Source organism: Rhinolophus sinicus, chromosome 11 (genome assembly GCF_057876585.1).
Source record: "Rhinolophus sinicus isolate RSI-liver-muscle chromosome 11, RSI-T2T, whole genome shotgun sequence".
NCBI classification, from domain to species: Eukaryota; Metazoa; Chordata; class Mammalia; order Chiroptera; family Rhinolophidae; genus Rhinolophus; species Rhinolophus sinicus.
In genome coordinates this window covers 6,453,541-6,478,725 of record NC_142511.1, presented here as the reverse complement: position 1 = coordinate 6,478,725, position 25,185 = coordinate 6,453,541, and the positions used below count along the sequence as shown (strand labels likewise).

At 36.8% G+C, this 25,185-nt stretch overlaps 1 protein-coding gene across 2 annotated transcripts in view; it reads right to left on the bottom strand.

Annotated features, from left to right (window-relative positions):
- The window catches only part of RABGAP1L (RAB GTPase activating protein 1 like), a 424,365-nt gene that overhangs the window by 381,193 nt on the left and 17,987 nt on the right, over positions 1–25,185 (bottom strand). For both annotated transcript variants that reach the window (XM_019725918.3, XM_019725841.3), the window contains exons 2-3: positions 3,525–3,695; positions 1,877–2,069 (exon numbers count right to left, since the gene is read on the bottom strand). In XM_019725918.3, the coding sequence (XP_019581477.2) occupies positions 1,877–2,069; positions 3,525–3,662 (331 nt within the window). In that variant the 5' untranslated portion in view covers positions 3,663–3,695. The remainder of the gene's footprint in view (positions 1–1,876; positions 2,070–3,524; positions 3,696–25,185) is intronic.

The window sequence follows — 25,185 nt, the reverse complement described above, 5'->3', positions numbered from 1 at the left end:
ACTGCAGGCCTTTTTATTAAAACTGAAAATTGAAATATATAACTAGAAAAGAATACTAAAAATCTACTTTTAAAGCAAAGGAAATTCTTATCCACTGAGATCTTCAGCCAAAAATATGTTTTTAAAGTGTATTTAGTGTAATGGGTGTTGAGAACACACAAAGGTACACAGTACATGGTACCCATCAAATATGCTCAGGAATAAGAACCACACTATCTAAGCCATTGCAAAGGATAGTTGATTCCAACAACCAATCAAAGCTACATTAGAAAAGGTACTTCTTCCTTTCCATTAATACATTAACCAAAAATAACTTAATTATATGAATGTTGATACCAGCATGCTTTGGATTTTTGGGGACGAGTGGGAATTTAAGAAATTCAAAAGATAAATCAAAGCATAACGAATAATATAATCTCTCACGTTCCTTCAATCAAGTACTACCAAAAATTAGTACTTTGTAAGGTTTGTTTCCAATCTCGTATTTTTAATTTAAAAAATATATACATAGATAGCTTAAATCCTGTTGAACTTAAATCTAGCCATGAGTATGACTGTACTCTGAGAACTATGAGTCTTTATAGTGAATCACCAAAGGATGGGGGGATGCTCTTGCAGACCCCAACACAGTGCAACTATCTTCTCCTAGCCTGTCTTTTAACCATATTTATTAAGGTAACTTTCTCATTCAGAAGATTTAAGTTTTTATGTATTAAAATATAACCACCTTTCCCTTTCTGATTTGGGTTTTTCTACCCTGACAACCACAAAAATATTCTCCTATATTTTCTTCTCATAGATTTATCTTCCACACTTAAATATTTGACTCACGAGGAGTAAATGTTGTGTATACCGTGACTTACAGCCATCATGGCCCCTCTGTGTAGCACTCTGGCCGTATCTACACTCACTCTACACCAACCTTCAGAAAGGGACTATGAGTGTGCTAAGCCAATCAGGGTAATCTCACCTTCTCTGTCAGAGGAAGTTACTGAGGGGACTGAAGATAAGCAAGTCTCACACCCATCGGTTCATGTCATCCCCCCTGAACACTAGAAAATGGATCTGTTGACACAATCAGTGTAAAACTCACAACTTGTGTTCAGTGGGTAAAAGAACCCAGCCTTTCTCTCTGCCATCAGGCATGAACAAATCACCTGGCCTTACTTTTAGATTTCTGCTGCTAACTACTTTTTAACCATAAAGGAAGCCAGGTAAGGAGGTGACATGGAGCCAGGTAAGGTGACATGGAAAAGATCACAGTTGAATAGTTTACAAAGAAACACAACCAGAGCCCAGATCAAATGACACCTCTAGGGTTTAAACCAGCTGAAGCAGGAGTGGAATTTGCTTTGGTTTGGCTTTTCTTGTATCCAAAATCATTTTGATTTACTAGCTGTCATTCCTACTACAAATCCTACTCATTCATGGATGAATTTATTATTTAATACACTGATGGAGTAGGTATGGCATTTTACTTAGAACTTTCATAAATCATAATTTGAAATAACTGTAGTCAAACCTAGTTTAAAAAAGCACATCATATAAAAGACTGTGTATGTTACACTATTCTCTGATACCCAAAAATTTATTAATTTCCTCAATAACTATTGAGAGCCTACTATGTGCCAAGTACTAACGGTAAAATGAAGTCCCAGACATAGCCCCTGTTCTCAAAGAACATTGAGACTGATTTCACAGGTAGAAAGACAAACAGAAACATAAGAACCAAAGTGGGAACTCTCAACCAAAACTGAAAAGTTGGTGGCCCTGATCTTAAAAACAAAACTAACAGAATTTTCTAATTTTCATCTTAAATTTTTCATTATCACTTTATCCCATTTCTCTTATGGTTTCTATGAGTTCAATACAGTACCTGTATTCGATGGATCCAAAATTAACTGAAGAGATGGCTTATTTGTTTCACTGGCTGAAACATCTCCAAATGAATGGTCTGAGATCTCACTGGAACTTTGACGATTAACAAGAAGACTGCTTTGCCCTTTCTCCGAATCTCTCAAAATCTCTTCCATGGCTTTTTCCAATTGTTCATCACCATTAGAAACTATCTATAGACAAAGCAAGACAATTCTGTTTCAATCATATTACACTTCTGGAGTTTAATGAAAATATTTCATTTCTAGGAGAAACTCAAACAATCTAAATACTTAAATTTAAATATAGGTACTGAATACCAAGAATGTATACAGTTGTGCCTAATTTCACTAGATATATAAAATCCTGAATTGCAAAACCAACTAAATTAGGGGATTATTACTTTCAAAAAAAGATTCCTCAGAAATCACTTCGGGCAGTGTCCAACTACATCTGATCTAAGCTCTTATTTCAAGAGATTTCCTTCTTATTTTTTTCTTTTCATTTTTTAGGAACACATTCCAAAACCAGATAATCTTAAACGTATGTCTTTTAAAGAGAAAAATAGATAAGTTTAAATAGACAGTGTCAATTTAAATAAATAAACAAACATTGTGAATATATTGTGACTATCATTTAAAAGGTCTTATTTCTTATCAGAGCATAAACATATTTCTGATTTCTTTAAATTTTGCTTGTTAGCTGCCACGAGTAGTATTGTTCATTTCCTTACATGTAACGTGACTCATCTTTTTCTTAAAAGCAGGTGAGACACAAAGCCTAATAAATGATGTGTTCAATTAAACATATTAATACTAAAGTACAGCTGTTTAAATAAATGTAAATAGTTGCTTTTTAAATAAAACTTATTATTTTAATAAAATTGTAAAACTATATATCCTCAACATAATGTAAAATGCGTATTTAATAATCTGATTTTTATAAAACTTTATTAGATTGGTATACTAATATACCTTTGATACCATAGTCAATATGAAATGAAAATCATAAAAAATATGTAGCGCTTTTGACTAATTTCTCTATTCCTGTTTCTAGAGGGTAGATAGCAGTTTTCATATATGTGTACCTGGGTTGGTTTGGTTCTTTTTCTTTCAGTTAGGGAAGGCAACATAAAAATGAAAAAGAAAAAGGATCATATCCAAATAAAAACTCAACTGCTAAAAATATAAGCCAGAGACTTAAAAAATATTTAAATGAACTCAACTGTTAAGTCACATACTAGGGTGTTATCAGCTGATTTAAAAACCATAAAGAAAAGTCTCTGAAGTGAAAGTAAAACAGAACTGTTTATATAATTAACTTTAACCCAGCAGTAAGAGAGACAAAAACATCCAGATAAATTAAACGTATGCAAGATTTACCCATTAAGTCTAATTCCCAATTATCCTTTCCCTTTTCCCCCTCCTATTCCTTCTTTCTAAATGCCAGTTTAAAAGATAAATAAACAAAAGCAAAAAACTTCAAAAATATACAAACCAAATAATGAGCCTCTAGATAAATCAAACATTGATTCTATTCTCCAAGTCAATACTTGAGAAAAACATTTGGATTTTACACATTGCATTTCATCTAGTTAAAAGCCAATCATTTAAAATAGTACCATTTGCAGAAAAGAAAAAAAAAACTACCTTCAGTTCAGGTTTTCCTTCATCTTTTGTAGAAGCATCATCTGCATGCTGAGGAACCAAAACAAATTCTTCACTGTTCAAGGTAGCCACACAATCCGATGGCCCAGTAACCTTCTGTAATGAAGCTCTGACCTCCATTTCAGTTCTGCAAACTTCTTTTCCCACATCCACCTGGTCAAAACCACAGGGGTAAAAAAAACAAACAAACAAAAAAATAAACTATTGAACAAAAACATCAGTATCAATCGTTGGCCTTTAAAAATGGTTCACCTGCAGAAGAATTCTGCTGACTAGATAATTATCTCAAAACTAGGGAAGCTACTGTCTTGGACTGGGCCACATAATGGAAATGTCCTCTTTTGATCCTGAATTTCCAGACTAAAAGAACCGTATTGTTCCCTGAAAAACAACACAAGCCCGCCCATATCTCAACTAAACAGATTTACTACTGATTGACTCTCTTTATAGTTCTCCTAGAAATACTCTTTTTGCTCTTTTTTATAAATAGAGGAAATAATTAAGCATGACACAGAAGTACCTACAAATTCACAAACACACAAAAATACATTCACTGAAATTACTTTATAATTACTTCTAAATGTCTCCAAAACTTATCTCAAGACCATGTATACTACCTTAAAATGTTTTTTCTGTGCCACTGAAGTCAACTAATTAATATACAATTCAACACCCTAAGCCATGTATCTTTTTTTTCCAGACACATAACCCCTTAACAGCAGGAGGGAAGAAAAAAGCCAAAACTTTCACACTGCATTCATGTAGCAAACAATGTTTCAGTAATCAAATACAATGTAATTCTGTTTTCTGGATAGGTCCCTACTTCACACCACAGAAACTCAACATTCTATTCACACGACTAATTTTAACTCAATTTTAACTCAACGTGAATACTACATAACAGGACACTCAGCACTTGGGGTTACATGAGTGAATAAGGCAGACAAGTTGCCTGTTCTCCTGGAGCTGACATCTTGTAAGGAAACAAGCAAGGAAGCAAATAAGGTAATTCCAAATTACTCTAACGGCTATGAAGAAAATAAAACAGGTTAATGCGACGAAGAGTAGCTATAAGAAGTGTAGGAACAACTGCAAGTAAGGTGCTAGGAAAGGACTCTGAAATAGAAATATTTGAACTGAAATCTGAAAGACCATGTATTACACAATCTGCTCAGTGACCAAAGGACCTGTAGGCCAGGGCTAACACAGACAGGAGCCTGTAACTTTGGTAAGTCTGCTGATCTGTGCCTAAAATGCCCCCAGAAATGTTCTTTTTCTCTTTTTTATTCGGTGCTTTTGTTCATTGCAACAAATAAACATGGCTGCAATATCTCATTTTGCCATTTAGGTGACACTAACACCTGTACACCGGCCCCTACCCCACCCCAAAAAGGATTTACTTCCAGCTTCAAGTTACACTTTAAAAAATTAATTACTTCCCAACTTTATCAAAAATCAAAATTTCCAATAACATGACAATAAAGAATAATTCTACTCCTCAGCTAGTGTAATTAGCTAGCCATCATTTATTTCTGGTATGCATGTTGAGGTCCTTCCTTTTTGAAACCCCGGAAGCACATTTATCTGTCCTCTAAAGGTAGCTCTCATTTTGCATATTATGTGTCTGAAAATGCAGTATGTCTTAGAAACCACGTCTTTACCCTTCCAGACTGCCCTATGCATCCTTGGTCCCCAAAGCACCACACATTTCAGGGGTTCTCTGTGTGGCCAATCCTGTCAGGTGCCGTTCTTCCACTTGACATCTAAATGTTGGATATTCCCCAAGTTCAAGTTCTGAGCTTTCTTCTGATTTCTTGCCACACACATTCTCTAATCTCTCTCACTGTCGTGGATTTAAATACGACCTATATGCTGACGGTGTCCCAAATTTCTATCCCAACCCAAACTTCTCTAAGTTCCTGATTTGGCAGCCTACTCTCTACTTGATATTTCCATGTGGAATTCCTATCAGTGTCTTACATGTGACCCTAATGTCCCCTCCAAACTTGTTCCTCCTTCAGATTTCCCATTTCAGTAAAGAAAACCACCTTCTACCAAGCTGCACTAACAAGAAATCTGGACATCAGCCTTGACGCATCTCTACTGCTTCACTCCTCACACCAGCACGTCAGTCCCACCTCCAAAATAAACCCCACATCTATCCCATCTTTCTCCAAGTCCGTGTTTACCAAACTATTAATAATTCAAGCAATGTTCTCATCTTCTGTAAAAGTCTCCTAACCTATCTCCTTCCTCCAGTCTACTCTTCACAGAGCTGCCAAAGAACTCTTTTGGAAAATACGCTGGATTACATTAAAACTCCAAACTCAAATCTTTTCACTAAAATTCCATCAAAATCCAAACTCCTTCCCAGGACTTACAAGACCCAACACACCCTTGCCTCTGTCACTCTATCATTTCGACTCTATAATCACAGAAAGTTCTGTCCTACTTTAGGGTCTTAGCTCTTGCCTCCTACCTTCGTACGGCTAACTCCTACAGGTATCAGCTTTCATTCATTCATTCAACAAATATTCACTGATCCCTCTGTCCTAGAAACTATAATGGGCACTGCAGACTAAATGATGAGCAAGACCAGTGCAGCCCTGGTCTTCCTAAAGCTAACATTCTTTAGGAAGAGATAATACAGGAGAAAATAAACCAGAGTCACGTACTAGACTAAGGACTCCAAAAGGATGAGAAAGCAGGAGGCACTATGGACCCAGTTGACATTTGGGCTTAATGAGTGAGCCGTGGAAAGAATTAAGGAGAAAGAACTTGATGTGAGTGAGAAAAGGCTTCCTGAGAAACCGAAAGGAGGCCATGCGAGCTAGATCATGAGAGCGGGTGAGAGCAGTATGAGATGCGATACGGAGAGGAAGGCAATGCGATGAGGCAAGCTCAGTAAGCCCTCTCCCCAATCCCAAGTGTTTTGTTAACCAGGGAATACTCCATGCCTAGAGCAGTACCTAGAACATAGCAGATATTCAATTAATGTGCTGAACACATTGTTCTTAAAAGCACCCATTAGGACACAGGGCAAATGTGAAGCCAGGATTCAGACCAGGTGGTCTGAGCCCAGAGTACATGCTCTGACCCACACTGCACGATACCGTCTCTTTTTTTTTCAATTACAGTTGACATTCAATATTACTTATATCAGTTTCAAGTGTACACAGCATAGCAGTCAGACATTCCCGTAATTTACGAGGTGACGCCCCGATAAGTCTAGTGCCCACCCTGCACCATTGTCTCTTCGTCTCCTCATCTGCTGAGACCCGGGGTTGGCATCTGCCTCGCTGGGCATCACTGTGTACACTGAACCTTCCGCACACTTTCCTCCTCAAACCTTCTCTGCCTCTTCTCCCAAAGCATTCTTCTTAGATAAGGGATAAGTAACCTGGTAGTTAACTATGAATGAGGATGTTAACAAATATTAATGGTGGCTCAATTCATATGAGTTTTGCAGGGATCTTTTAAACAACATGGAGCTCACTGTTCTGTGAACCTAAGACTAAAACATCCATTTCAATTCAGCACGTAAAACAGAGCAGCCCACAAAAGCAAAGCTGCTTTTAGAAGTATTCAGTTAAAAGGCTGCCCTATTATAATCTAAAAATTAGAATGTACATTCTGACAAAGGATTTTTATGTCTCTTCAGGTACCAGAAAAAACAAAAAACCCCAATACTGGGAACTATAGTCTACGCACAAACATTTTTATTTTCAGGACATTTTAAAAATCTTTATTAAATTTATTTTTAGGACATTTTAAAGGTGTATGAGAACAAGGGGCAGAAAACTTGGCAGTGCTACCAAAAATGTGATACGTTTCTTCTATTCATCCTTTTCTTCCCAGCTCTGACCCCAAAGGAACTCAATAAATATTCTTGGTTGAATTAAATCACTTAAAACACACATGCCCCACACCAACAGCAATTCTACCCAGTGAAATCCCTTTTAGTTCTTACTTCAATGCCACATCATTTTTGTCAAATAAGCAATGTACTATCTAAATTAGCACCTCACTTGGAAGCCTAGAAGTACAATTTTCACATAGACTAGAAACAGTATAACAACATTCAGCAAAGTCTAACTGGAAGCACTCTTCTTCCCAAAATAACTGAACACGTTCAAAAGCACAAAATTGTGCACATGGTCTAATTTCTTTCTCTGCCAAATGTGGTTAGTCTGCTTCTTGCTTTATATTATGTGTTTGCACCTATTCATTTTTAAGTGCCTCTTGAACTAAAATGGACAACTGAAAAACTGAGTGTAAGTCAAAATTGGATAAGCTGGAAGGACTACAGGCGTGAGAATTAGAATGACTACAGTAGACCCATTGCAAAGGTGGAGACCAGAAATGCTCTGAATTTACACTAAGAAAACAGACATGAATGATTTAGAAAAACATTTACCAACCATACTTCTTCTGTGCTTTGAAGAACTAAGCCAGGACTGGAAAACACTACCATGACCCCTATTTGCTCACCAGTCCACCCACTAGTCAGGCAAGAGCTACAAGGTACGTACGTGTGCGTGTAAATGCAAGTGTCCCTACTCCTGCAAAGGGCACACGAGGACCTTATTCATTCACATTACTTTAGTGGGCACCTGCTTTTTATTTGCCTAGCAATAATCTCCAAATCTTTTTTTCTGAGAATAAGGCTTCCCTCTACTCAAACCATATGGCTTTTACAGAAATCTCAACACCATGGCCAACCAGATCCAAAAGTAAACACTGAATCCACACTAGACCAATGAACCCATTTCCTAAGATTTTGGGGTGAAAGAGTTCATCATGACAGTGTTTCTCTAACAGCAGAAATTTTTAAGATGTAAACTGGGAACTGTTGGTGGCACTGTTTTTCCCCATACGAAGAATACCAGTGTGTAGGGAGAGAGAAAAGTAAATCCTAACACAGACAAGCACGAGTCTTTCTTAACTGAGTCCTATTACTTTGCTTGGGTCATTCCCGCGGCCTATTCCCACCTTGTCTTGTTAAATCCACTGTTCCCTTAGTTCTATAAAATATCCCTTCCAATACTTTTTTTTTTTTGCATAAGCTAGTTTAAATTGAGTTTTTGTCACATGAAGCCTAACATGCTAGCAAAAAGACATACAAGATATACATATGGTTTCATACAGTACGTACAAGAACAAAAATCTAGGTGAAAGAAGAAGAGAGAATCTGAAACGCTGACAATAATTTCCCAGATAAACAGTATGATGTGTGTGATAATGGGTGTGATAAAAGAAAGAAAAAGTAGAGAAATGATTTACTTGAAATAATTACAGGAACAAAAACAGGATAATACAAGGGGTACTTACAGTCATAGGGTGGTTTAAAAGACAATAGAAGAGTGTTTTATAACCAAAACAGGAAACCATCAAAGGACAAAGAGGAATTTAAAATAGTAGGCATACTATGATTATTGCTACATAATATTACTATGTCATAAAAATAGAATGCAATACAGGAAAAAATGTTTTATTTAAAAATCTGTATTAGGGTGGTGAGATTTATAGGTAACTGTGCTAGATCAGATTATTTTATTTAAAAATCTATATCAGGATGGCAAGATTTATAGGTAACTGTTAGATCAGATTAGTTTTATTCCCTCCCTACTACAGAATTGTACAACTGTGCCCTTTGCCATTTGACTTTGTAATACCTCTCATGAGAATAAATGGAGCAAAATATTTCCCTGCCCAAATCATTTTGGGCTTAGCCATTTGCTTATTAGTCAATAGAATATCAGGAAGCAAAACTTGAGCAGAGATTTTACATGTGCTTAAGTTATCTGGCTTGGTCTCCTGAGAAGAACACGTCCCAGGAAGCCAACTCAAAATGCAACATGTGAAAAAGACCTGCATAAAGTAGAGTCTCCCTCACAGACCAACAGAACCATGAGTTAAAAAACTAAATGTTTATGTTGTAAGCCATCAAACATTTTCGCATTGTTACATAGCATTACCACAGCAATAGCTGACTAATTCAGTGACCCACTACTTTGACATTTCTTCAACTTTATTGTACTACCTTTTGATTAAATAAAAATCAGAAAAAGTTAGCACAGCAACTAACAAATCAATCTCTCAAGGAGATATTGATATGGTTCTTCAACTATTACCTAAAAATCTCCAGTGGTTTCTGTAATTATTATTTATATTCCACTGAATTAAAATGTACTTTAACAGTCTACACTTCTAATACTAATATTCAACTCTAGGTATACTCAACTGTTTAAAACTTTGACCCATGCATTATATTATAGTTTTAAAAAGTCTACCCAGCAATAACTCCTATTTATATTATTATATAAATAAAAAAATATTTTGAAAATAAATATAGTCAAAAATTTTAGTAAGGTTGACTTTAACTCTAGATTTTTCTCTTGGTTTTCCTGCTATAATCATATATGCAATCAATTCAAGAGTAAGGTTTATAAAATTATATACATTACATAGTCACTGATTGCCTTGAAAACCAAGGATTGCCAGCTATACAGTTCCATAAACTTGGCTTCGTGCTAATAATCAGCTTTGTGTCCAGCGGGAATAGGCAGATGGTTAAGGGGGAAAACCCTCTCATGACAGAACACACCAAGGAGTCCACATAACTTTAGTCCCACCCCTTTCCTCTGCTGGTGTAATAAAATCAAAGTTTTGTGATCTTTGGGTCACCACTGAATACTTGGTATGTTGTGTGATGGTGTAGAAAGCACAAAACTCAGGCAAAAACCTTGAGTTCTTTCTGGTCCAATGTGTCCACGGGAAAAACATCCCACTTTTGTGAACACACTGGTTTCTCTATGTGAACAATAAAGGGTTGGACTAATTGATACCCAAGATCTCTAAGCTGTAGGACTTCTACACATCATTTGTTTTATGAATATTTCTGCATATGAAGAAGATGCCAGTTCTCCTCAAGTTGATTTGGAGGTTGAGTCTAATGCCATCAAAATGTTAAGAAGTAGTTCTGTGAAACTCGCCAACATAATCTAAGCTTTAGGATGACGGTTGAGGGCATGAGCTCTAAAGCCAGACTGCCTGGGTTTGAATCTCGTGTTTCCTCAGCATAATGTGACAAACTAAGTATTAAACCCAGCTGCACCTCAATTTTGCATCTGTAAAATTGTGATATAACACCAACACCCCGGGTTGCTATGAGGACTGTATGTGAAACCTTGACCCAAATTACTTACTCAATAAATATAAGGTAGTATTAACATCTGGAAGAAAATATGGGGGGGAATAGTCAAGAAAATGTGGGGGAGGGGAGAAGGTGTATTACTACATATAAGATAGATTAATTGAAATTATGTAATACTGGTGTAAGAAATATCAGGCAAATCAAAGAAACAGAATAGAGAATTCAAGAGCCTACCAGCAGAAGTAAGAATATGGTATAGGATAGAAGTGGCATGTTACAAAGCATCGGTAAAAGGAAACTTTTATTCAAAACATTAGTGGAAGGAGGGATTATTCAATAAAGATGATAAGACAATTATCTATTAGGGAAAAAATTAAATTTCATCCCTATCTAAACTCAAACTCCAAACAAATGTCAAAGGATTTTGGTTCCTTGTTAAAAAACAACAACACAAAAACAAAAAAACACACACTCTATTTCTGAGACCAGGCTAGGGAAGAACTAAGCACAAAGCAAGGGGAGAAATCATTTTTAAAAAAAGACTGATAAACTTAACTTCACAAAAATTTAAGACTTCTACATATCCAATAATATGAGCAAAATTTAAAGGCAACAGTTTAAAATGGTATTATCCCAAATACATAACAAGCTCTTAGAATTAACTAAGAAAAAGATGAATATATCAATAGAAAATGAAATAAAGGGCATATAGACAAATGACCAATAAACACTGTATTTAATGTTTTCTAGCATCCTAGCTATCTCTCCCCCAACTGTGTACCAGCCCCAATCCCTGGGGGTTGTTGAGTCTCTAACTGAACTCTAAGCCAATTAATTAATACCTTTTACTTTGTTCCAGGAGGGCGCTAAGTCTTAAGCCAATTAACATAACATTTTCCTGAAAACAGCTCAAGAAAGAATGTAAGAACTGAACTGTCTGATCAGACTGAACCCTCAAGAGAACGTACTGGAGAAAAGAGAAACTCTCCTCCCACCGGACAGTACAACATAAGATATCAGGCCTATAAGAGATCTCAGGTGTAGGGGAAAGAGTGGTACTAAAAAAAGTGGGAAACTTTTCACTTCACTAGAAGCTAAAGAACCTGAAGAGACATGCTTTGCAGATAATTACGTTTTAGTTTAGATCGAAAATAAGAGTAAACTGGAAAATAACATTTGAAATATTTTTCAGAGAACCAGCTACTAAGACATTGAACAGGTTAGACAAAGCTAAATCCTGTATCTATTGTTGATCTGTATCTACTTGTATAGAGAAAGTTACATAAACACATATTTTCATTGTCCAAGGAAAGTAAATGTGTTGGAGAATTATAATGCCCTGTACAAATCTTACTGAAATTGTTTAGATGAAAAGAAAGGTAAAGCTTCTCTAGAAATGAAAATAATTATTTAAGAGACCTACAGCAGTTTATAAAATGTTTGCACAATAGTTTGTGAGTTGCTAGGTAAGAAAAATGATCATCCTCAGCTGGTCTATAAAAATGATTTTTATATTATAACTTAATCAGTCATGCAAGAGGAAGGAGAGAACAATCAAGTTAGCAAACAAATGCTCCTCTGTCCAAGAAAAACATTCGTTCAGCCTAACGGCAGTCGTCCACATTGACACTGTTTCCTATCTTCCCTTACTCTGAAATAGAATAAAAATGAAATTAATACATTGATAGATGTTTGAGGATTTCTTGAACAGTTTTCCCTCAAGAGAAGATCCAGCTATTAGAGTTTACTGAGCACTAGTGACTAATATGGGAAAAAAAAAAAAAAAAGAACACTCTAAAACTGAAACTCCAAATAACTTTACAAAAAGTCAGAGATAAGCCCAAAGGCAAAACAGGTTTTGCTTAACGTAAAAAAGAAAATCAGAGGTAAGTTAATTAAAATAAAACAAAAGATGCCTTTCTTGAAAATGTATACTCTCCCTGGAATTAGATAATGGTGCACAACCTTGTGAATATACTGAACACCACCCAACTGTACACTTTAAAATGGTGAATTTTATGGCATGTGAATGATATCTCACCAACAAAAAAGTGTAACTAACATTTATATGCAAAACCTTCCACAAAGACAAAGAAAATATATGTAAAATGACTGTTAATCATCAGAAATGTGTGTTTAGCAAAAATCTGCTATTAAGTTATAGTTTCTATGGGTTCCAAGATTCCTTTTCTCAGAAAAAAAAAAAAGAGGGGTGGGGGCAAGTATCTCTTTTGTCTCCCTGGTATGCCATGAGATTTTATAATCCAGGACATGGAGACCCCCTGCTAACATTCTCCAGGAGCAGTCTCTAATCGGGAACCTTGTGCAAGCCTACTACACGCGTATTTTCATTTAGAGTGGCTGCTCATCTGGCTTTTTACATTAGTCACTGGCGCTCAGTACATTCTAACAGCTGGATCCTCTCCTGTGGGAAAAGTGCTCGTGTCTTTGCAGATCTAAGCTGGGAGCTGAGCTGCCTGATCCCACTGACAGCTGTGGTCATACAACAACGAATGGGACTATAAAACAGAGTCACCTGCCACTTTCTTTTTTTGGGGGGGTGTAGGGGGGATCAAACCATTTTATTGAGAGCCTTCGGGGGAGGGTGGAAGGGCTGGGAGGACGACTAGATCCGATGCCTTCGGCCGTCTGAGATGTCTCCAGCTTTGCTGCTGAAAAGACCTGCCACTTTTGATTAGGAGTTCTGTGGTGTCTAGGCAAGACAAGCTCTAGGTTGGCTACCCCAAATAGGCAGGTGACTGTCACTTCTCTATAAAGCTTCTCCATCCCGGACACAACCCACATGAGCATGATTTCTCTCTTCAAGGAAACATAAGGCAGAAGTCATCTAGGGGAATTCAGAATAGCATCTCTATCCTGAGCCAAAGTGATGTCGTTTTTCCCTTTGTTCTACAAAAATAAATAAGGGATCACAAAAAGTATACTCTAATTTGCATTTCATATGAAAGTATTCTAAATAAGTAAATATTAAGCTGTTATTATAAAGTTTTATTTTTATAGAAAAAGCATAATTGATTTGACTGTAGACTAAGTACTCAATTCAGATAGGCAACAGGGTCAGGAGAAAACTTAGCCAGCTGGCTCACACCGGCAGCCCAAGAAAATATTACTCACCGGAATTACAAGAAGCATGCCTATAATAATAACCATTTACTAACTATCTATGTATTTATAACACTTCTGCAAACTCTACAAGGTACCTATGACCCTCATTTTATAGATATGAAAGCAGGAAAAGAATAGCGTTAAGTAACCTGCCCAAGGTCTCAGTGTTAGTATACAGCTGAAGCAAAACTCAAATCCCATTCAACCAGACTCCAAACATCCTGCTTTTTCCACTGAGGAATGATGCCTCTCAAAATAAATTTGTACAATAATAATCTCTAACATTTATCAAGTGCTTACTGTGTACTATGCACTTTATATTCCATCTCATTTAACCCTCATAATATAAGGTAGAGCTAATTTTGTTTGTTTCCTCTATATTCCTTTTTAAATGTTTTATTGGTTTCAGGTGTACAAAACAACACAATGATTAGACATTTACACACCTCACAAAGTGACAACCCCAACAAGTCTACTACCCCTCTGACACCATGCATAGCTATTCCAATACTACTGACTATATTCCCTATGCTGTACTTTACATCCCGTGACTATATATATTTTTAATTATAGTTGGCATTCAATATTATTTTATATTAGTTTCAGATGTACAGCACAGCGGTTAGGCATTTATGTAATTTATGAAGTGATCCCCTAATAAGTCTAGTACCCATCTGACACCAGACATAGTTTTTACAATATTACTGACTATATTCCCCATACTGTATTTCATATCCCCGTGGCTATTTTGTGACTACCAATTCGTACTTTCTAATCCCTTCAGCTTTCTAACCCGTCCCCCACCCCCCTCCCATCTAGCAACCATCAGTTTGTTCTCTGTATCTAGGAGTCAAGGTAGAGCTAATATTAATCCACTTTTAGAAATGAAGAAACAATAGAATGGTCAATGACTTACTCAAGGTCACAAGACCACACAGCCGTCCCATGAGAGAGGCCATATTCTTGGCCACTACACACACACAATGGCTACTACCACTTATGTAGCAGGCACTGGGCTATCTACTTTTCTTTCTCTTTCTAATGTAATCCCTCCAAGGACAACTAAACAAGCTCTAGAATTTTAAAAGTTCAGCAGCCATTATACCTCAATTAAAACAAGATTTTCTGTTTGCTATTCCAATTACGTTTTAAGATGGTGAGTTTAAGAGAAAAAGTAGCCTATATCCAGAAGACAAATTTAGAGAGTCCTCGACACCTTAAAAATATAATTTTACTATGCTGCCACAATTTTACCAATTGTATAATCTTCCTTCATCCTCAAGTGCAAATACATCCTAAATTTGCATGACTTACTCTGCTTTTCCTTTAATAAACATGTAGTCTGAAGCTGGTAGTTATTATTAGCCTTGACCATTTTACTATTTGTTCGTTGCTCTGCCAGGAGCTTTACAGTATTTGTTAATTAATTTAATTGTTAATTGGGATTAAAAAGGAATTAAGTAACTCACCCAAGAACTACGCAACCAGTAACTGATGGAAATGAAATGCAAACCCAGGTCTCCTCCAAAGTACCATTCTCGAATTATGCTATACTTAAAATCTAAGGAATTTATTATAAGAGATGTATCTAGATTGAAGAAGTGGGGAGCGGAACAGAAGCTCCTATAGTTAAGAGTAGGAATAATGTTGGAAAGCAGAAGCTAGTTGCTCCATCTTAGAATTACTTGAGAAACACTTAAATGACCACTGGTTAACCACAACAAAGTACAAGAATACGGAACACTAGATAAAAACAGAAAATGTCTATAAATGGCCAGTCATGTTTCTCCAACTTTGAGAAAATGAAGCAACTATGTGTTATAATTCCTGAAAATGCCCCCAAAAATGAAGAAAAATAATGAAATACTTTCCCAAAAGACGCCAAAATTAGTTTTTTAATTTGCATGCCATAGATTCACTAATTCAAACACTGACTGGATGTCTATGACATACTTAACACTAAAAGCTGGGGATTTAGAGAAGAATCGAACCTGTGGGCTCTTTGGCCCTAATACCTGCAACAGTACAGAGGGTCCCCTGCAGCTTCCCCAACCGCCATATACCGTGTTTCCCCCAAAACAAGACCTAATGGGACAATAAGCCGTCACATGATTTTTCAGGATGTTCGTAACATAAAATAAGCCCTAATGCGTCTTTTGGAGCAAAATTTAATATAAGACCTGGTCTTATTTCCAGGGAAATACAGTAGGGCTTATTTATTTTACGAGCATCCTGAAAAATCATGCTAGGGCTTATTTTGCAGTTAGGTCTTATTTTCAGGGAAACACAGTACCTTGTGGATTATTTGATCTCTTTAAAAATAAAACAAAAATTTCAGTACTTCCAAACAATTCTCCCCAACTCCCCAAAATTATTAGACTCTTAGAGCAAACCATTTATCCTGGCCAGTTACTGACTGAACTTGAATACAAACTAAAAATGAGAATATTTCAAAACCAGTAAGAATTAAAGGGCCAACACCAGATGCATGTAACAAGTTCAGAGACGGAAGCCTTCATCTAAAGGAGGTTGATCAGCTCTTTCTATTAGTGGTTCCTTAAATCATATTGCAAGCCACAAAGCACGCAGCTTTAATGTAAACTTAACGTAAACAAACCAAAACAAACAAACAAGAAAATGAAGTTAAAAGAGAACCACTCATTATTTGATTTGAGTTTATTTTTTATCTCTCCTGTCATCATATTCACATCTTACTGCAGTATCTTAGGATCTCTCTTATTGTATCTTAGTAAATCAGTGTACAGCACAAGGCCAGTCAACAAATGACCTGAACAATAATTTACTAAACAATAATCACGTGCAAGGCATCCATACAAAGTCTGAGGCAGGTGGATGACTTTTGTGTCTTGCTGACACACTGACATACTTGTAAATGACACCTTTTTTTCAAAATATCAACATATTGGTTCAAACAAATTAAAGCTCCTATTTCAAGTGACACTTAAGAGAAACAAGTAAGTGTTCCCTAATGCACAGTTCACCTATATGCTCCCTCCCCCCAAAATACGGAGAATAGTATTGAGATTTCATTCTGACAAGAAAATGAAAACCTATACCTGGGGGGTCTGTGTAATATTCACATGGTTGTCTGTACTCTAAGGGCACATCAGCATAAAAGCAATTGTAGCCTTTTGCTTTCATGAAATAAGTCAAAGAAGCAATATTAATTTGAAGGGATACATGTTTTCTATTAACAGTACAATTTAGGAATGTAACAAGTATCACATACTGTGTGTTTAATGTAGCAGTTGGAAACATTTCAGGCCTAGTTTGTTGAGAATAAGTTACTATGTCTTTCAAATGACAGTTATTTTATTACCATTAGTTCCTAAATGCTTACTATGGACCAAATATTATTGGGCATTCTAGTTATCTTTTTGTTTATGTTCACAACAACCACTGAACTAATTCCAAAGATTAAATAATTTGTTCTAGTTAATACAGCTAATCAAATATGGAGTCCGGGTTTGAAGCAGCCAAATCAATCTCAATTTGTAGTGGTCTGTCTCCTCCAATGACTGCATAGGTCAGGTGCCATCTCAAGCACAGTGGTGGAGGGGAGGTTAGAAGGTTTAAAACATGTCTGCCCAGTTCCCTGCCCAAAGTTTCCATCTGGAGGGACTGTGGCTGTGGCAGGTGTCATGACTCACTGCACTGAAAAGAAACCCCTATTCTTCTGTTCGCCTACGTCTATGTGGGGCTTTCACTTCGTGCTCGGTAGAGTGCAACACTAACATCCTCACCACATTTTCCAATCTACCTTTACCAGTAATAAAGCTCTTACCAGTACTTTATTCTGTCCCGCATCTGGCTCCTTGTTTCTGTTCTCAATCAGTTGAGAATCTGGGGAGGTGCAGAAGTGACTTAATTACACCCTCCTGAATCTCCAACTGACATGTGCAGTGAGGTTAGAGAAATAAATGGGTTTGAGATCAAGAAGCTGTCATTAATGAAACACACTAGAAACACACTAACAACATCAAGAGAACCACAGGGATGGGTATTATCATTTACAAAATAAGCCAGTAACATAACTTCTTTTTCTGTTTAACTATAAGGTTTCAGATATAATCTATTTTTGAGCATGCACTTACTTCAATGTATGAAATCTTCAGACCCTTATACTCTGACCATTTAGGAGAAAAAAGGGGGTGGTTTGCTCAGTGGTTAGAGCACAGTGCTCATGGCACCAACGTCGCCAGTTCGATTCCCACATGGCCCAGTGAGCTGTGCCCTCCACAACTAGATTGAAAACAACGACCTGACTTGGAGCTGAGCTGCGCCCCCACAACAAGATTGAAAACAATGACTTGACATGGAACTGATGGGTCCTGGAAAAACACAGTTTCCCAATATTTCCAAATGAAAATTAAAAAAAAAAAAAAAAAAGCCTAAGTAAACACCACCAGCTTTGTTGCTGCTCAGAAATTGGACTCTCTCAATGCACTCAGTTGTACATTTCTAATCCCAAGCTTTATAACCCGGTCCCTCTCTCCCTTTATTAATACAGGAGTCTTCCAAGACCTTTCATACTTTGATGAGCCAAATCTCAGTGTTTTCCTGTGTCCTGAATGCTCCTGACTCGGCTTTTCTCTGCTATTCCAGGAACTTCCCTGGTTATGTTCCAAGCACTGTCTAGTGTTGTTCTCAACGGAGCAATGGCTGATAAAGACCAGCAGCGCAACAAGCAAGCTGACCATGGCTCACCACGCAGTTGTGAGACCAGGGGCAAAGCCCAGGAGGAAAAAAAGGAACAGAATGTGGGGGTGGAAGGAGGAAACAGGCAATCAGCATTTAATGAGCAGCTACTATACAATCTCCTCCCAACAAAAGTATGGGTACACATTATTAGCCCAATTTACAAAGGCAACAGACTCAAATTGAATAAGTTTCCCCAAGGCTACACTACAGATACAAGGATGAAGAAAAATGCAATGATCCATGATCTAACTGACCCATCTGTTTCTTCTCAAACCAGTACACATATATCCCCAGGCATAAACTGAGGCATGCTGGGAATACACTAAGAAAATGAAGGTGAATGCTACATCTGGTATGTAGTGTCAGCTCTCTTCATTCACCCGTTTTCCACAATTAATTGACCAGAAAGGATTTTTTTTTTCCTTTTCTGGTTATAATTAAAATATTTCTATATTTATATAACCAGGATACAATGAAATGCAAGATTTACCTGAATTCTTAAAATAAAACAGAAAATTTAAGAAATTTTCGAGCTGCTCTGAGGCACATCCTGAACTTCCAAGGGGTACTCTTACTCTCCTCTGCCTTTGAGGTTCTTTGCAGCTAGTTTAAGGAGCTCAATTTTACACAAATTTGGGAGGGTAAAATTACAATAGTTGCATTTGTCTGGATTAACAAATCTGGAAATCTTCTCCAACCCTTCCAAAAAGAGTCAAGCACTCCCTCTACAGTGGTTCTACAATGTTTTACATTAATTTATATCCCTACTCCAGCCTTTATCTTACCACATAATTATTTATGTATCTACCTCATCAACTACAATTAATTCCTCTTGGACAGCAACTATATTCACCTTTGTATTTCCAGCTCCCAGGAAAGTGTGAGGACACCACCTGAGAATATCACACTTATTGGATGAATGAATGAATGAATGGCTTATCCTTACACATCTCAAAGACCAAAATAATTTCTCTCTAGCAGTATCATTTCAACACAGAGAATTTTTAAAAATATTTTACTTACATTAGACAACCCATACAAATACCAAACCCAAATCCACTTTACAACCATAATGGGATTTGAAAGTGAATTCAGTCCCCCATAGTCAAGAAACCACATTCCACAGACTCAACATAAAGACAAAAGCTAAACACTTACAGCACACAGTGCATTGTATAAAGCACACCCTTTCAAATCAGAATTTCTGATCATACGAAAACAAGACCATGATTAAAAAGGAAAACCTTCACAAATGATGCCTGCCATTCTGCTTATCCCGTCACGTCTTATTAAGGGCAACATATCTTAAGACATAAAAAATCAGAATTGCAGTATATTAGTTTAGCAATAATCACTTATGCTCTACTTCGAGTTCTATACTCTAAACCTATTTGGCTCGCCAGAGGGCAAACATCACTACATTACGCAGTCTCAAGGAAAATGTTAATTATTTTAGGGGGGAAAAAAGGCTACAGTTATTTATAATAGTGCCTATCAACTCCCTAGCTTTTCAAAGCTTTCCACGACATGATCAGGATTCTCAAGATAATATCAATGAAAACTGGAGGAATAATCACTTTTAAAAGGGTAAGCAACATTTTCTCCCATGTTTTAAAAAGGGTTTTAGTTATTTTTAGTATAAAAGTAGAACATATTATCATCTGAAAATGTAAATGTCCTATATTTTATCAAATATAATACCTACTTGGATGTACACATTTCCATTTAAAAAAATACATACTTTAGGTTACCAATATGGTGACTAAATGCTGTTTCATTAATTAATGCCCCCATGTGCCTGATAAATGATATGCAATTAATAAACATTTGATTAAGTCTACAAAAACTTAAGGTTCTTTATATACGCCAGACAATGCTCTAAGCACAGACTATTATATACCATAGGAAGCCTAACAGATGTGGCCCTTGCCTTCATGCAGCCTTTGGGCTTGTGAAATAGATAGAAATTCAACAAATAAACAGACAAATACATAATTATCAAAGGTGGCAAGTGGAATGAAGGAAAACGAAGATACTGGGGGGGAGGCTGTCCTACTTTAGACAGGAATATTAAGGGAATATTAAAGATGTCTCTCTGAGAACAGGACATCTAAGAATCTCCAACCAAAGCTCAGGAGAACAGATCATTCCAGGTTATGGAACTGCCTGTGGAAAGGCCCTACGGCAAGTTTCAGAAATTGAAAAGCCAGTATAACTTGACCACAGAAAACCAGAAACCTTAGAAACTGGCAAGGAGCCAAGTAATGTACAGTTTTGTACCACATGTTAAAGATTTAAGGTTTTATTCTAGGTGCTTTAAAAAAATCTAAAATGAAGCTCATAGGTTGAGCATATGCAAGAAAGACCAAGATGTAGAATGCCAAAAGCCCTTGGCCCTACATCAAAAGCTTGGTAAATAAAGGTACACAGATTTCAAGTTAACAGTATAAGGTGTATGTGTGTTATGTTTTCATGATTCCGTACTTTAAACAACTTTTTCAATTAACCCACCACACTCTCTTCCCTTTCCTTTTATATGTCCACAATAGCAGAGATACAAGTGAGCAATAAAATGGTCAAATAGAGAGGAGAATAAAAGTATATGGAGAATGACAAAATGGGAAATCAGCCCTGGAATAACTGAGCTGACTAGTTCTGCAGGTTGGGGTAGAATACAGATATTCTGAACTGTTTAAATGTTGACCCTACATATTCATTATTTTTTAAACCAAAACATTGACTATAATTATTAAATCATGTAACTCCTTGCCAACACATCACCAAATCTTTCAGAAATTACTTCTACTTATTAATAAAAATGAAAAAGTGAGTATTATTATTCTGTGAGATTAATTATCCTTACATCTTTACCATCTAACTGAAGCTCAGCTACATAGAAATTTTCCTTGGGAGTTTCTACCTACAATATTCTATACAATAAACATATTTCATTATCCAATGAAACATCTTTCATCTCAACCAAAGTTGGAGCACGTGTCCAAAAAACACTAGAAATCAACATTTAACTCTGTTAGAATTTTTTTAAATTTAAACCAACTTTAAAAAAATAAATGTACACAATGCTCCAGTAATCCATCTGCAAAAATCTGTCCTAGATAAATACCCCCCAATATGTGAAAATACAATTACAAGAACACACATATTAGCATTGCTTTCAAGGGAGGAGGGTGGAGAAAGGAGGCAATCTAAACATCTAACAATAAGGAAACAGATCAATAAGTTACGCGGTATTTTGCTGCCATAGAATTGTCACAGAAAACTATCTAAAATATACTAACTCTACTATAAGCTCATTTCTTTTTATTTAAATGTTTGTGTTTACTGAACAATGTATATGGAGAAGTAGAATTTCACTTTTTACTTGTACCCTTCTTCTAAATGTGTTACAATGATCAGATACTTCCCAGGATTTTCAAATAAAGGCAGAAAATTTTAAGAAATAATTATTGTAATGTATACTTTGATATTTCTTTAAGTAAAACAAAATAACATTTTAATTATAAGTAAACCCTAAAAGAAATAAAATTTAAGATTACCCTTCAAAGTATAATACTTTAACTCTATAATTCTCAAAGCAAGCTGCATACAATTATCTCCGTCTCAACTGGGATATTTACTTCCCAAACAGTCCTTAACCAGTAGACTGTGAAGTAAGACCTAAAACTTATAAGGCATCTCCTGATCCTTCATCAGTTCCCAGATCCTGTCATCAGAAAAAGGAAGATGGCACAGGGCACTCATAGCCCTCCCAGATTCCTCCTATCCCTAGAATCACATTCCAGTGGAGTCTGGGAACCCTAAGAGCTCAAGAATCATTGCCCTATACAGCAAACAACAACACGAGCACAACACACAACTCTACCCTGACCCCAAGTGACCTGGTATCACCTTCAACACCACTTACGTTGAGCATCTTCAATAAGGTGGACAATCTTGGCACACAAGCGCCAAAATCAAAAGTTAAATACCCGTGGCTACCATAAATGAAAGATATAAAGAGAAGTAAGTCTTAGTCTGAGAGTCTGACCTACTGAGAAGTCCTGAAGCTAACACTGGAAAGCTTCATGAAACTTCTCTACTACAAGAGACTCTAGGCAAGAACAAGCCAGAAGACTTCAGATCAAAAAAAAAAAAAAAAATTAACATGGAACACTCAGGCCAATCTATTCAACCTCAATCTATGATTAACTGTTACCAGTAGTTACATTTGGAAAGAGAAGAGGAAGTAGGAAGAGGGCGTGTTACATGCAAAGGAACTTTCACTTTTACTCCATATATATACACTTGTCTATTTCTTGACTCTTTCACCAAGAGAATAAGCTCATGTGGTACCAATGTGATGTTTTAAATATAATAAAGACTAAAAAATATAAATATCCCTGAAAATCTCTTACAGTTTAGTGTGAATAAGTTTAGCAGAAGTTTTCTACAGGGAATACAGTAAAGAGCAGAGAGTGATGGTGAGTAGATGAAACGATGGAGTGATAAATATTAAGTGTTAACACTTACTAAGCACTTACTGCAAGTCAGGCCCTACTCTCAGTCCTTTATATTTATCAACTCATTTAATCATCACATATTATTATCCCCTTTTTACCAAGAAGGAAACTGAGGCACAAAGAGCTTACGTCACTCTCACAAAGTCACACAGCTAATAAAGGATGGCGACAGTCAATCAGATTCTAAAGGACTCATCATTAACCACTAAGACATAGTGTCTCTCCCATTACCTGTAAGAGGGGAAAAGGGGATGAGAATAATAGCATGGGAAAATGAACAACCCGATTAAGAACTGGGAAAAGAGCTAAATGAACAGCTCACCAAAGAAGACACCCAGATGACAAGTGTATATGAAAAGACGCTCCACGTCATATGTCATCTGGGAAACGCAAATGAGAACAATGGTGAGACACCATCACGTGGCCTATCAGAAAGGCCAAAATCCAGAACACTGACCACACCACGTTCTGACGAGGACATGGAGCAACAGGAACGCAGGTTCAGCAGCTGTAACAAACGCCCCAGGCCGACGCCCCATGGTGATAGTGGGGGGCCGTGCGTGCGTCGTGGTTGGGGGGATATGGGAACTCTGTACTCTCTGCTCAGTTTTGCTGTGAACCTAAAACTGCTCTGAAAAATAGTTTATTCAAAAACTAAAAATAAATAGAAACAATAGCATCTTGGGGTTACACGCAATAAGATAAAAGGAGGCTGCTCATGTGACTTGAGAGCCTTGTTTCCACTTTCTTCCTGAGGTTCGCTGACATTTCAAATGAATGGCTAACCAGGGCTCTTTCTGGCCAAGCATCTTTAGGAGTTTGACATTCCTGAGAATGCCAGGTTGGGGAGAGGTGTGTGTTGCTCCAGGAGCAACAGACTCAAATCCACCAACTGAGCGCTACTAGTCTAATGAACCATTTTCCACACATCTTTGGTATTCTTGCTGCCCCTACCGGATTTTAATGCCTATCACAGTGTTTTCCTTCACCTTCTGCCATTGTAGGAGGTTTCTATGTAATTCTTCTTTATAAGAATTGCCATTTCAAAGAGATTCTATTCTCTTCTGTTTGGCACTGTACAGGCAGTAAGACTGAGGAAAGGACCAAACCAAAAGAAAAAAAGAGGACGAAGAATGTGTACCACCTATCACTTCAGCCAAACGCCAACAAGGTGCTACAAGGATCTTACATCCCAAAAGCCTGAATTTAGTTATTCGGCCACTTTTTTTATACTCTCTCAGCTTTCAAGGAAGGCTGAGAAATGTAGTCTTTATTATGGGTGACCATGAGCTCAGCTTAAAAAGCTACTACTTCAGAAGAAAGGAAAGGCAGCTACTGAGGGACAATTACCAGGCTCTGCCACACTCATCCTTACAGCCTTACCACAACGACTGACACACACAAAGCTGGCACACAACAAATATTTTATTTCTTAAATCAACTCAACTGAAAATAATCAGACATCTACTGACAGTCTCCTGTCTCAAATTTACATTCCTCTGTTTTAAGATTCCTTCACAAGCTAGTCCCATCCTCCTTTTTAAATCTTATTTCTTAATATTTAAGGGCAACTTAGTGTGCTCCACAAAAGCACAGGTCTTGTAACCCAACTGCCTGAGTTTAAATCCCAGCTGGCAACATAAATTGTGTGATCTCAGGTGAGTAATGCAATTTTTCGGTGCCTCAGGTTTCTCAGGTATAAAATGATACTAATAATACCAATCTCCTAGTGTTATTTGCAGATTAAATACACGTAGTACACTTAGATCAGTAACTGACATAATGAAAGTGCTCAATAAATGGCTAGTTATGTTCCACCCAGCATTACCGGGCAACTAATAACAATTGCCCCGTGATCTTTTATATTATCCTTGAGACTTCAGCAGATCCCCCTCTAAGGTGGTCATTTTTACTTTTGTTCTACCTCTTGAATTCATGGTAACCATTCCAATCTTTTGATCTTGAGACATGTAATTTTCCATAACTTTGTTTATACTGCTTGGCCTGAAACACCGTGTTTCCCCAAAAATAAGACCTAGCCGGACCATCAGCTCTAATGCATCTTTTGGAGCAAAAATTAATATAAGACCCCGTCTTACAGTAAAATTAATTTTTGCTC